This window comes from Centruroides vittatus, unplaced genomic scaffold (assembly GCF_030686945.1).
Source record: "Centruroides vittatus isolate TY-2023 unplaced genomic scaffold, ASM3068694v2 contig_538, whole genome shotgun sequence".
In the NCBI taxonomy this organism is placed as follows: domain Eukaryota; kingdom Metazoa; phylum Arthropoda; class Arachnida; order Scorpiones; family Buthidae; genus Centruroides; species Centruroides vittatus.
This window is the reverse complement of record NW_027122316.1, coordinates 762,620-777,323: the sequence shown is the minus strand read 5'-3', so window position 1 is coordinate 777,323 and position 14,704 is coordinate 762,620. Positions and strand designations below refer to the sequence as shown.

General features: G+C 35.1%; 1 protein-coding gene across 1 annotated transcript in view; it reads right to left on the bottom strand.

Moving 5' to 3' along the window:
- LOC136978436 (uncharacterized) overlaps nt 1–6,804 on the bottom strand; it is a 37,347-nt gene extending 30,543 nt beyond the window's left edge. The window contains exons 1-11 of the mRNA XM_067274134.1: nt 6,719–6,804; nt 6,474–6,655; nt 6,146–6,397; nt 5,916–6,100; nt 5,541–5,814; nt 4,957–5,221; nt 4,207–4,402; nt 1,866–2,010; nt 1,742–1,795; nt 272–391; nt 77–199 (exon numbers count right to left, since the gene is read on the bottom strand). Coding sequence (XP_067130235.1) covers nt 77–199; nt 272–391; nt 1,742–1,795; nt 1,866–2,010; nt 4,207–4,402; nt 4,957–5,221; nt 5,541–5,814; nt 5,916–6,100; nt 6,146–6,397; nt 6,474–6,655; nt 6,719–6,804 — 1,882 coding nt within the window. The remainder of the gene's footprint in view (nt 1–76; nt 200–271; nt 392–1,741; nt 1,796–1,865; nt 2,011–4,206; nt 4,403–4,956; nt 5,222–5,540; nt 5,815–5,915; nt 6,101–6,145; nt 6,398–6,473; nt 6,656–6,718) is intronic.
- Nucleotides 6,805–14,704: the final 7,900 nt, after the last annotated feature.

Here is a 14,704-nt window from a genome sequence, read left to right as displayed (position 1 = left end):
CTGCATGGAATTTAATTAATGTAATTAGAAGTAATTCGTATAAATGAGATAAAATTGTCAGTAAAATGTACTGTACCTGCGCACGTTTTTTCATCACTTAATAACCTCATCTTCGGTGGACACGTACAAGTCACGTTCCCAAATGAACTTTCGCAGGAATGACTGCATCCTCCGTTATTTATTAAGCATTTGTCTTCATCTAAAAAGAGAACATACAACGTTTCATTAGATTATGCAATACTCTGTGTATTTTCTATAAATAATTCATTACAGTATTGGCAAAACTTTCCATAGAAACCTTCGTGACATTCGCACATTTTCGTATTTGCACATCTTCCGTTTAAACATAAAGACGAAGTACACAAATCCAAATGCTTTAAACATGTCTCATCTGAAAGGGTACATAAACTTCACGATTAATTTAGCAATAAAATCAGCATCAAATTTAAAATAAATACAGCTTCTGTATAGTATGCACTGTATAGGTTTGGTATGTTTCATTTTCTATAAGATTATTTACAGTGACGTTATTATAATTTCAGTCTATTGCTCTCATCATTATAATAAAGTTTATCATAATCTAGATTGTCATAAACATGGCATTTAATTATACTGCTTTATATTCAAAACAGTTAAGCGAAAACTAACAAATGGCACTGTTTCCAGCCTATAGATGTGTCTGCAACTAAACAATCATTAGTGCGTTATGACCAATTAAATTTCACTTCGTCTATTTTGAAAAGAAACAGTTTCTGCCTGAAAGATAGATCATGCTGTATTCTTTTATTTGCTGTGATTAAAAAGTAGACAGTGCAAGCGCTCTCATATAAATAAAAATGTGTCCCGTATTGTCAACTAAATTTTTCTCGAGTAAAATCGCTATTGCGCTGGGGTTACGGGTAAAGATGCACGGTTATATGTATTTCCTTAGTACCAGTTTGCCGTTGAGAACGAATCAAAGAGGAACACTTTGAATGGAAAATGGCCGGTTTATTGATAGAATATGATATTGATTTTACAACATTTCGTTTTTTAACTATCTTATTCTATCAATAAACCAGCCTTTTTCCACTCAAAGTGTTACTCTTTGATTTGTTCTCACGGCAACCTTATGCTAAGGAAATACAAATTTTCTGCTTGTTTATACGGTTGACTATGCAAATTTAACTCTGTAAGCCGTTCAACAATATACAATTAGGTAATGGATAATATATCTACACCGTTATAATGATATCTCTGTATACAAATTCTCTATCGACGTAAACAAAATAAGGAACCTATTGCTACTTTCATCCTCATAATAAACACCTCTAAAGAAGCATAATGCTTCTGCGGGTTTGAATAATTTCTATAAATTTATGTTCCCTCAGTTATTAAAGTAAAACAATATTCTAAAACATTGAACAATGTTTAATACATAAGCTAATACCGAAAAAATAATTCTTATCGTTGTCTACATCAAAACGTCTCGAACTAAATGGCAAAAACACATTTAAATTTTGGGTTAATGTAACCCTTGGTGCCAAGATGGCGGCTCGTCTCTGATTCCAGTAAGGAAATAGTGGGACGCACGTTCTAACTTAACCTAACCTATTCTAATAAATTACCATAATTATTAGCAACCAAATTATTAGAATAGGTTAGGTTAGGTTCGAACGTTTTCTTTCTGGAATCAGAGACGAGCCGCCATCTTGGCACCAAGGATTACATTAACCAAATTTTGAAAAAAATCAACACTTACATTCCTTCAAATTTTGTTTGTAACAATAACATTCGGTTTCATCGCATTGTGTTCCTGTTAAAATAACATTTGATAAAAACTACAGAAACATTTTATGATTTCACAGAAACGTAATTTCACTCACCTTTACATAGATCCACATACTGTTCTATAACTACCTCCCCGTTAATATTAGACTGAACGGCATCCCACGAAAGTACGTTGCCCTTTAGTCCACATGTCTGTTTCGATACAAATTCTACTGGAAGTATCGTGTCCCATATATTCACCTAGAATATCCAAAAATCACTTATGTGAAATGATTTACACCCATCAATAATCATGATGCACTATCCTAAATTCATAAACAACGCCATCACACATATATAAAACACCTCAAACATAACGATGAAGTGTCATGTATATATCTATATATGTATTCAATATTTTATACAGACAAATAGACAGCCGACGAACAAACAGACGAATGACAGTGGGAATTTAATCTACCATTTTTTTCAAATTGCAGCCCAATAAAAATTAAACCCATTACAGTGAAGTAATTTATATGAATTGTTTAGCTATTATAAGTAAATGATGACTACTTATTGCGTAATTATAACATTTTTTCGGTTAAAAACAGTAATAAATGTATATATGTGTGCCATTCTTGATAAGGTGGTAGTGCAGTGCCCTTTACTGATGTCATACATATGTTCTTTTAGTCTTTTGTTTAAGCCTCTGTTAGTGACTCCTATGTACTCTTTATTCAGGTCCAATTGATCATTTTCGTATGGTATTTTATAGACCCCAGAGCATTCATCCGCTTTTGTGCTATCTTTGTCGTTCCTGAGGGCACTGTAGATGGTGGGTGCGCGCTTATAAATCAGCTTTGCATTCTTACATTTGGCTATTTCCTTCATTATCGTGGACAATCCTTCTCTGTACGTGAATTTAGTTATTTCCCCATTTGAATTCCCTTTCGGTTTCTTTTTATTAGGTGTTATGTAAGATTTTATTAGGTTTTCGACTATTGACTTTTTAAATCCTAGGGTTGTTGCAATGGTTCTAATTCTATTCAACTCTTGTATTCTGTCATACACGTTGGAGCAATAGGCAAATGCTCTTCTAATAATGGCCCTAAACGCCGATAGTTTGTAAGTGGGCGGATCGTTTGATGCGGAGGGAATGTATAGTGGGTCATGCGTGGGTTTGATATATACTTTCGTAGATAAGGAACCTTCTTTAAATGTAACACTGATATCCAAAAAATGTACCTCTGTTGTGCTGAGCTGTTCCAGTTTTAGCATCAGGCCATGGTTATTCGAATTCATCGCATTCAAAAAATGTTGTATCTTTTCGTCTTTCTTCCATACAATTAGTATGTCGTCGACGTATCGTTTGTATAAAACGATATCATCTTTAAATGTTCTAATAGTTGTTTGCTCCAACTTACGTATCACCAATTCACAAAGTAGCCCAGACATTGGGCTGCCCATGGGCACACCTTTCTTTTGCTTATAAATCTTGCCATCGAAAACGAAAACTGAATGGTAACATATTAGGTCAGCAAGTAGTTTCATGTCTTCGGGGTAGGCTGTTACCCTTGGGTCTAACGTGCTGAGGGTGTCCACCAAAGCTTGAAAACATGCATCCAGTTTAATTGATGGATACAGATTTTCGAAATCCATAACCGAAGCAATTTCTTCTTCTACTAAAGATATGTTTTGGAGCTCGTTAACCACGTTCAACGGGTTCTTTGTGACATATTGGTTATTCTCAATGTGCTCGGACAAATAACTATGCAGGTTCTTTTCTAGTTTGTAAGTTGGTCCCTTGTGCTTTTTCGACCACTGGTCTAATCTGCTTTTTATCTTTATGCGTTTCAGCGAATCCGAAGAGTCTCGGTACACTTGGGCCTGTTACACTTGTTCCTTTGAGAAATGGAAGTATTTTGGTGATTGGTGATTTCTGTAATTTTTATAGTGGTGATTTCTGTAGGTTTTTTTTTTTAAATTTGAAATATCGTGCGCATATATATTCGAACTTGCACGAGATAACATTCCAGAACTAAGAAATTGCTTGAAGATGACCTGTGGAACAGGTGGAAAACGTTTGCATAATTAAATGAATAATTTCTCAGAAGTATAAGGTGTCTGAGTAGTAATGTTCTAAAGTATAATTTTCATGTTTTTATATTTTTCAATATATTTATTTTGTTCGTACAAAATGCAGAAATAATTTTTAACGATACGATAGCCTCGATTATTATTATAAAAATTTTCGTTAGGCTTAAAATCGACGAAAATTCAACACGAAGCGACACGCAACGGAGAAAAATTTGAACAGCGGACAGGTTAATATATTCGTACATAATCGGTAATCGGAACAAATCACTAATCTGAACAACCCGAGTCTCCAATTGATTCCGATTTTCGGTTCTCTACTGTATTGATATATAACAATAATGCTTATAATAATCTTACCTGTGATATTACTCCAACGAATTGTTCTGAATCTATTTCATTTATGTCATTTTGACCGAGAACCAAAGTGCTGTTTAACATAGTAATTTGTTTCGATCGGAATGTTTTGTCTTTCGCTACTTCATCTCCGTCCCAATAAACGTATATTTTATCGATCATCCCATCCCACATCAGAACGAAAGAGTGCCAAAAATCACTACAAAAATACATTCATAATCATTATGCAAATTAATTTACTTATAGAAATTTAATTAAAACAGTCTCAAATTTCATTTCAATCTGGTTAATTCTCTGTGGTAACTACAGAATGAAAACACGTAACTAACATATACGGCTGGTTCTGACTAGCCATATATGCTGTGACTAGCAAACCACTAAGAACTTTCTCGTTCGAAATGTCCTACAATAAGCACTGACTATAAATCGAGAAGTTGGACAATCGGCCAAAATCGATAAACGTCTCACCACCTATTGGTCATATTATGAACTCACTGTAATGTCTGTATAAAGATTGGGTAAAGGACCAGAAAGGTGCATAAAATGGACCATTTCTTGTTACTCAATAACACGAGCGCAACGTTACATCGAATCGTAATACTTATTAAACCATTTACATATTGAATACACAAGTGCGTATTAAAGTTTCAATTATGTATTGTACGTGTATGATCAAAATATGTGTTGTCGTCTAACAATGTGGCCATTGTGTTTCTACTATTATATATAAATAGATTACATTAAAAGGAATACCTCGTTGCATGAGAAACAAGAAAAGTCCTTTGAAATGCAACCAAATTCACGGATGGAAAGCCACTTAAATCAAATCCTTTAGATATAGAATCTGTATCTTCGAATCTCAGTGAAAAAATTGTTCCTCGGTCCTTTACAATCCCAGATTTTGGAAATTTTACGAAGAAAGACATTGTCAGTTCATTTAATGGAGGAATGTCTATCTTCACTAAATGCTCTAAATGCTTCTTTTCTGGGAATTCCAGTGCGTACAGCATCCTCCTTTCTGTATTAAATAAAATAAATCAATATTTAATTTCTTTTTAATAACGACAAAGAATTCTGCATTGTTATTATTATTTTCTTATATAAGGGTATGAGGATTGTAAAAATAATGTATTAAATATTTTATGAAAATCCGGTGATCTTTCGATATATTTACATAAATTTGGAAATTTTGTGTACTGTGTTTAGTGTTTCCAATCAAATATTTTTAAACTTTATAAATAAATCAATACTATATTGTAATATTTAAATTAATTTACTTGGTTAATATTTTTTAATTTCTGAATTAATTTCAAATTACATCAAAGAATATGGCTCACGTTTAGCGCAATTTCTTCCAGTAAATTCCGGCTGACACTTGCATTGGTAGCGAGGAAAAGAAGGAATACAAATTCCTTTATTTAAACATGGATTCTTACGGCACTGGTTATTTATTTCGCAACGTCTTCCGTCAAATCCCTTCAAACAAACACATTTTTCGCTTCTTCCAACAACAATGCATGTTCCTCCATTTTTACAATCATTACGGAAACACGTTAATTTCTTCTCACAATAACGCCCGGTATATCCAGGAGGACAACAACACGAATATTTCTAGAAATAAATTCTTCTAATTATTAACAACTATTTAAAAACATGATAGTTCAAATGTGATATTCCATTAGTTTCCTTAAAAAAAAAACAAGAAAAAATACCTGTATTCTATCAATACAGGTTCCGCCATTTTGGCATTGGTGCGATTCACAATCGTCTATGTTTTCTTCACAGAATTTACCTCGAAATCCTTCTATGCACCGACATTCTGCAATTCGTAATCTTGTATAACATGTCCCCCCATTTAAGCACTTATCTAATAAAGCAATAGTTCGTATATTACCATCTAACATTATGAATGTTTTAAAAAATTATGTAAATATATCCATACTTTTTCTGCATGCGTCATATATTTCGCAATATCTTCCCGAAAATTCAGAGTTACACATGCACCGTAAACGTTCCCCGTGTCGATAACATTGTCCTCCGTTCTGACATTTAAGAATAGGACAATACTCTTCTGCTCTTGCGAATCTGGATATAGCGCAATTGCGCCCGCTAAATTGAGGCTTACATATGCACTTATAACCTTCCAAAGTATCGTGACACTTTCCGCCATTTTTACATTGGTTTTCTTTACAGGCTAAAAAATAATGTAATTCTTCATGAGTAATTTTAATTTTCTTCTATTAGTATACAAATGAATCATTTATACTTACATTGCTTTACTTGATTAGATTTTTTAGACGAATCATATTTTCGGCCAGAATAGAAACTACTCGTATTTGGATTCCATTCTTTAAGCGATCCGTTAAAATAATTGGCATTTAACATTGTCCTCAACCTTACAACGTAATTAGGCCTACTAGATAAATCAATAATGCAAAAACTGAGCATTGTCCTATTTATTACATGCAATACTTTACTAATATCCACGTATTTCGCATAATTAAAAAAAACTCACTCTTTATCTTCAATATATTCAATAGTAAAGTATAGAGATGTGGCAGTAAACATGGCGACAATCCTAGTGATATTAACATAAACCATACCTTCCATTAATTTGCGTTGAAAGTTATCATTTAAGGTTGATTCTCCCTCGAGTAAGACTGCATTATTCTTATCGTAAGGCTCTATTGCATGCGAGACAAGTCTCTGATATATCAGCAAGAGTGGGAAATATAATATAAATAGGAAATTGTGGAGATAACTAGAATTCATTGTGTTAACGACTTCAAATATGAATAGATACGAGTGATATTACAATTAATAAAAATAAACAATAGAAAATTATGTTCATTGTTATATTAAATAATAATTGCATCAATAACTGATTTTTCATTCTTGCAAAGTTAAATACTTCAGATTTGCAGTTGTCTTGCGCCAGTGTATTTTTAATAATTTGCGAAACCATAATTCACTTTTCAATAGCGTTGAACGAGTTGTTGGTTATTTATGGAATTGATATTAAGCACAGACGATTAAGAAAATATTCCATAGAATACAGACCATTGGAAAATACGGGAAGAAGTAAGATTGAAGTGTCGACTAGAGATAAGCTTTCTGTCGCTATTTATTTAAGTTCAGAGTTGTAGTCAAAGTTTGAAGAGTTTTAGGTCATGTTAATTTAGTTGTTGAAAAAGTTCAGTGAACAGAAACGTGATGCCACCATGCAATGTTAGTGTCATCCTGAATTTCAGAGACCCTGTTTGCAACAAAGGTTTTCAATTTGACTGGAGATGAATGCAACCAGCAAAGAACAGTGGTAGGATCATACCATAAGTGAATTTGATCCAATTTACTTAATTTTGGCTTAGTAAACACTAGTGTTGTGTGTTTTCCAAAGACACTTGGCAAGTTTTCTGTCAAATATCTTTATTCATTTTAGTTGATCTTGTAGGTATAGCTTCTGCGATTGATTTTGGTAAAGATAATGTTCTAAGGAGTTCATTGAGGTGCGTTTTAGGTACTTTAAGTCTATAGAAAGTTTTTCTATCTCACCTTGTATTTTTTCTTCTTGTCTGTAATATTGATGTTGACTTCTTTGCATTTTTGTTTAATGAATCTCGCCGTTTTTACTTTCCTTTGATTTGTTGATCTGTTTGGTGAAACGAGACACGGTTTCACCAAACAGATCAACCAATTTACTTAACTTTAATGAAGACAAAACTTTTTTCAGTAAACGAGTAAGTAATAAAGCACCGTACACCTCTAATCTAGGGAGAGATTGTTACTTAATGTGAGCCAGTCTAGACTTAGATATAATTAAAGAAACAAAAACTGAATCATTATCACTTACGGACTCGATGTACTGTACTACAAACAAGCATCATAAGCTTGTTCTGAAGCATCACAAAAACCACGGAGTTCAACTCTCTTGAGACGGGCAGAATTAATTAATTTTCTGCTAACATGAATATAATTCAAATAGTGTATATTCCCACATATCTTATTCCATTGATTGATAACAGTTGTTGGTAGTGTTTCATCTGATCCCATTTTTAGTAACCGCAATTTTTGTATAAGTATTTTGCATTTAATAATCACAGGAGCTAATACACCAATAAAATCAAAAATGAGTGATATCACAGACAACAAATTACGCTAAGTTAACTTAACTATAGGCCCTAGAGTAAATTGAAATTGATAACAATCAGTACTTGGATGCCATGTTACTCCTAAAGCTCGAACAGTCTGGTCACCAATTATCTTACAATCATTTAAATTTTCTCTCATTTCAAGCTCGACATTTTGTGTTACTTCATCATGACTCCACGACCACTTTCTTAGAGGAAATCCAGCAGTCACAAGTAAATCAATTAGCTGATGCTGTAACATCTTAGCTTCTTCGATAGCCTCAATTCAATTGAAGTAATCGTCTACATATAAATCAGAACGTGTAGACTCTGCGGCTAATGGATAGGATTTTCATCTGTAAGTTCTTTATGGCATCTAGTTGCTAGGAAACTAGCGGAACTAGACTAGTCCCGTACTGTACATCACAGTTAGGGATTGCAATTGCTGGATCCCTCATCCAGCAATCCAGCTGGATCCAGCGCAAACTTCGGCCTGCTGGATCCAGCGCTGCGGAGCAGCAAAAACTCAATTAACTTTCTAAATAATGGCGCAAAAGACTACGTTGTCGGTGTTGCCGCTTTGCCGCGTGCGCTATCGCTCGGCGGCGAGAGCGACGTTGCCGTTTAGTGTGGCACGTGCTACACCCCTTCTCTACATCGCACCGCCCGCCCTTTTACCTCTGCTGATCTAATTGCCAGTTGACTTTCCTCTCTCGCTAAATAAAGTGTCTTCGCGCTAAATAAAATAAGTAACTCCTCTCCTAGTCCTGGTGCATAATTCTAATTTACGGTCGGTTGTGACGTCAATGAATCACGTGACGGAACGATCGCAGTTAAGCCTATGGGGAGCTGCAGCCTCGCGGATGGCTTCGCTCGTCGCTCGGGCTGCAAGACTACGCGCCGCTTTTGCGGCTTGTCCAAGAAACCTAACCTATCCCTCCGGGAGATGACTGTCGCTAGCTAATAGAAAACCCTTTATTTCAGCTCAATCGATATTTTACCGAAACGAAAAATAAGACAGTTATCATAGTCCGACAGATATTTATGCCGACACGCTCGCGGTCGGCTAGTACTACGCCTTTAAGACATGCGAAGCCCATCAAAATATAAACACCATTGTTGTCACTGACAGATCGAAAACCACGAACACCGTGACTGCGGCTTCCGTTGACTCAAAAAACAACATCGTGGCCCACTTCTCTCTCCACCTTGAGGCGTACACTCGACAACAGAATACGCACCCAGCGACCACGATCCGCCATCTTCGTTCTGTCACGTTATCTAGTGACGTCACAAACGACCGTAAATTAGAATTAAACAGTCCTGGTTGGTAACGGTATTACAGAAAATAGAAAATACGATACAAATTAAATGAAAATTGAATTATTCACCACAAAAACGACTCTAACGATTTGGATCAAACTTGGTTAATTTAGTGCTGCTTCGGCTGCTTGGCGATAAAATTGATTAGGTATGTATATTTATGAATCAAAAGTTCTTAATTTATTTTTTCAGATATCGCGCCAGTTCAGTCAGTTCACAGTTAGGGTAAGGTTGCCCAAGCCGTACCCCTAAAAAACGGTCTCAGAAATCAGAGAATATATTAGTAAACACATACGTATGAGTATCATTGGAAACCTCAGTAAACCCTTTATATTTATTGCAAAAAAATTAAATAGTCTACGCACATTTTCTTTAAATTCATAAAATTTAAAAAATTGAGATAGGTACGACTAAGGAAACCAGCACTTTAAATCGTACTAGCAACTAAAATTAAATCAATATATAGTTTAAACGAGTATATTTTATTAACACAACTACACCTTCATTTACAGTCAATGCAAACATATGTTTTTGTTTGTTTTGTAACTACGCCGTATACAGTGAAGTTTAGAATCATCCACAAAAAATCCAAAGTCACTCATAAAACAGCCAAATCAGAAAACATGTTTTTGCTCGCGACCAGGACTTCTCTTCCCACCGACAAGGTGCATCACAAATATTTCGAGTGACTGACTGCGTTACATAACCAAAAGAAGCGAGTGTGAGCCGAATTATTCTCTTCCTTCTAAGGACATGTCAGGTTTTACGCAGTCTAAAACTTCCCTGTTAGTCCTAGGTATTTAGAGCAGCTTCCTCCACAGCATCACAGTTTAAATGCATCTATCCCGTCGGCTCTCTTTGCAATCCAACTCACAACCGTACGAGACTGGGATAAAGAAGAGTCTGGAAAAGTATGCATTTAATTACTATCCGAATATCCTTGCTGCTGCAAATTTCTTCCACGCTTAGCACGGCACTTCGTCCTAGTGCAATTCTCTCGATTTCGGGTGTTACTTCTCCATCTCTGTCAATTAATGCCCCAAAGAAAATAAAACCTAGACACGTTCTACGTTTTCCATGTCTTTTTGTCATCACTTTGGTCTTTTTAAAATCGAGTTGTTTCGCTTTCAACTTTCACCTTTGCTGCGAGCAAGCTCGGGTCATCCGACCGAGCAGGGTTGTAGCGTCAGCGTGACGAATATTGTCGATGTTTCTACCCGTATCTATAGTAGGGACGTTGACAGAATACGTCCAGCAGCATTACTGATTTTGAGCCAGCTTGTGTAACCGTGCGCTGTCTTCGTTGTTTCTTCTTCATTGGTAAAATACTGTATACATTTACCTTATAATATTAAGGCTTTGGAATAGATGCAAAAGTTGAACTGCCAACGTTTATAGGTATTTCTTTCTCTTAAGTTACTCGAATAAATGTTAAAATATCTATTATACAAGCATAAGCGTGCAGAGTTGACTCGGCGAGTTTCGAGATTGCATTACCTTCCGAAGCTCCGATGCGACCTGAAAAACAATCTTTTAAACCATTGCGAATCGAAATCTTTTCTAGAATTATTAAATTCCGTCTACGAAGCACTCTTTATATTCAAAAGACCGGAAAACATGGAGTGTAGAGAATTTCCCATCTGAAATATTTAAAGGATGAATTCATTTATCATTATTGGAATTTTAAAAGCAACGTGACTAAAATAAATTGCAAAACTTACCTTTATTGGAAACTTTTTTGTAATCTTAAAGTAATTTCTAAATGTCAAACACAGCGGTTCTTTACCAAATCTCTTCATAAAGTTTAGAATCTAGAAAAGTATTTCTATTAATTAAAGTATTAAAATAACTTACAGTACGTAGAAACGTGACAAGTTTTAAATGTTATACCTTCAGTTTTTGTTCCAATGTGAAATCGCAGCCAGCGAATCTTCTGATATCTTGAAAAGACGTTTGCATCTGAAAAAGAAACAACACATTTCGAGGTCCGTAAATATAGAAAATGGTGGAATTTTTAATGGAAATACGTTACCGTAGATGTAAAAGCGGAGAACAGGAATCCGGTTACGATACACAGGAAAGTGAAACTAAAACACAGTGAAGAAAATAACACTTTCAACGCAAATTTGAATTTCGAAAAGATGAAAGCGAAGTATATTAGACTCGTTTCTGATAATAAAATACCGTATAGAATTGTTAATACGTAATTGAATGGTCCGTTGAGGTGACTGGTAAAACGCCAAAGTTCGTCGTGTTGCGCCATAATTCGTTCCAATTCCGAATGCAAATTCGAATTTCCCTTATTCAGTACATACAAATCTTCCGATACGTTTTCGAATGCATTGATTAAAGTATGTAAAAGCAAAACAACAAAGAAATACACATATACAAAACCACCAATCATAACATTAGCAGCGATACCGACTTCGATACAGCAGAAAAGGGGTTCGTATTTAAAGGACCTGGCTTTTTCTAAAGCGGGATAAAATAGAAAATTTATTACGCATTGAAGGGACATGGTAAAAACGATAGTCGCAATTACCGCAGTAAGCCGTACAATATCGACAATAACACGCAATTGATTTTTAGGAAAACGATACGACTTTTTCAATCGAATTTTCGAATTTAGTTTGACTTTCTTAACAATGCTGAATATTACTGCCAAAGCCAAGAACATAGTCGCGAGGATTATTCTGACAAATATGTCGTACTCGTATACCGAGTACCAGGAAAAGCAAGGCGTTAAAGCCGATACGTAAGGAACTATCATGCAGAGAAGGAGAACGAAATGTATCCAGTAAACACATTCGATAAATACGATGTAAAACTTGGAAATTTTGCGCCAATAAGCATCGGTGTTCGAGACACAGGAGCAAGGTGTAAAAAATTCCCAACCGTACACCATAGACATGGAAGTAAATGGAGAGAGAAAACACGACAAACATATTTCCTCTTCTAAATTCAGATCCGTAACAGTTACGCTCCAGCCTATTCTCCTCATATTTTTAAGTAAGAGTAGGCTATTATTTGACAAAAATAAAATAAAATTAGCAACCGAATTAAAAATAGTCGCACTTATTTTCTTCTTAATAAAAGTAATCGAAATAGTTCCGCGTAGAAACCAACAAAATGGCAGCTTTAGAATAAGGTTGGGTTCTAGATTGCCGCTTATTGACAGATATAAGAATTGATTGCGTAAGGGCTGTATTTTCAGAACGTTTATATAACAAATACTTACGCAAGTCATAGCGTGCATGAGATGCATTTGCTTCGACGGCCGGATGGCCGAGCGGTAAAGGTGGCAGCCTACCGCTCTGGGGGACCCGGGATCGAATCCGAACGGGTCGAATAATCCCCAGGAATTTTTCGGGGGGTGGTCCGTTCGGATATGTCGGGCCCCGTCCCTCACCACCCGGTCGCCCCATTGTGGGCCTGGCCGAACCCATAATGGGCCTACTAAAAGAGGCCCTCTTAGTGCCCACAGGGCGGAAAGAGTTAAAAAAAAAAAAAAAAAAAAAAAGAGATGCATTTGCAAGCTGTAATTTATTTGTGCATTATAAACCAACGTATCGCAGTTCACGATTATTTTTAAGCAAAATTGACCAAACTCTCGTTAATTGAAGTATAATTTTATTTTTCTCACGCTTAATATCTTTAACAATTGAATGACACTTAAAGGTGAAAAAGAAACTTCTTATCGCGCAGTTCATTTAAAATTTGAATACGTCTTCGAGTCTGGAAACTCGAAATAATCATCTCTAGTAGTCACTTCAAGGTCACTTCTTAATGGACCTTTCACAGGTATCATTATGCTAATGGAAATTATGCTAATGGTTTGAGCTTAATTTTAATTCTATTAACAAATAACTATTATGCTATTGAAAAGTGATTTATCGTTTCGCAAATTATCAAAAACACTAATAGACAATATCGGAAATATGGTGAAGTTATGGAAATTATGCGTGGAAATTGATAATAAACAGCGAGTTTCTTTTAATTATTCGAAATACGTGGTTATTAGTGAAGGACATAATGTCATTTCTTGCACTATTGATTTATCCTAATAAATTACGATGAAAGCTTTAGAACAATGTTAAATGCCAATTATTTCAATGGATCGCTTAAAGAATGGAATCAAAATAATTTCTATACTGGCAGAAAATATGATTCGTCTAAAAAATCTCATCAAGTTAAGCATTGTAAGTATAAATGATTCATTTGTATACTAATAGAAGAAAATTACTGATTAAGCATTACATTCTCTTTTAGTCTGTAAAGAAATCCAGTGTGAAAATGGCGGAACATGTCACGATACTTTGGAAGTTTATAAATGCCTATGTAAACCTCAATTTAGTGGGCGCAATTGCGCTATATCGAGATTCGCAAGAGCGGAAGACGATTACCCTATCAAATGTCAGAACGGAGGAGAGTGTTATCAAGAAGAGGGAACTTTCCTGTGCTATTGTAAACCTGGATTTACCGGGGAATATTGTGAAATATATAGCATATGCAGAAAATGTATGGATATACTGTATTTATATAATTTTTTTTTAAAACATTCGTAAAGTTAGATGGTAATATACGAACTATTGCATTATTAGCTAAGTGCTTAAACGGGGGGACACGTTATACCAGAGACGGGATTACTAAATGTAGGTGCATAGACGGATTTCGAGGTAAATTCTGTGAAGAAAAACAGACGATTGTGAATACAGAAGTTATATATAGAAAATATAGAAATTATTCAAACCCATAGAAGCATTATGCTTCTTTGGAAGTGTTTATTATGAGGATGAAAGTAGCAATAGGTTCCTTATTTTGTTTACGTCGATAGAGAATTTGTATACAGAGATATCATTATAACGGTGTAGATATATTATCCATTACCTAATTGTATATTGTTGAACGGCTTACAGAGTTAAATTTGCATAGTCAACCGTATAAACAAGCAGAAAATTTGTATTTCCTTAGCATAAGGTTGCCGTTGAGAACAAATCAAAGAGGAACACTTTGAGTGGAATCTTTACCCGTAACCCAGCGCAATAGCGATT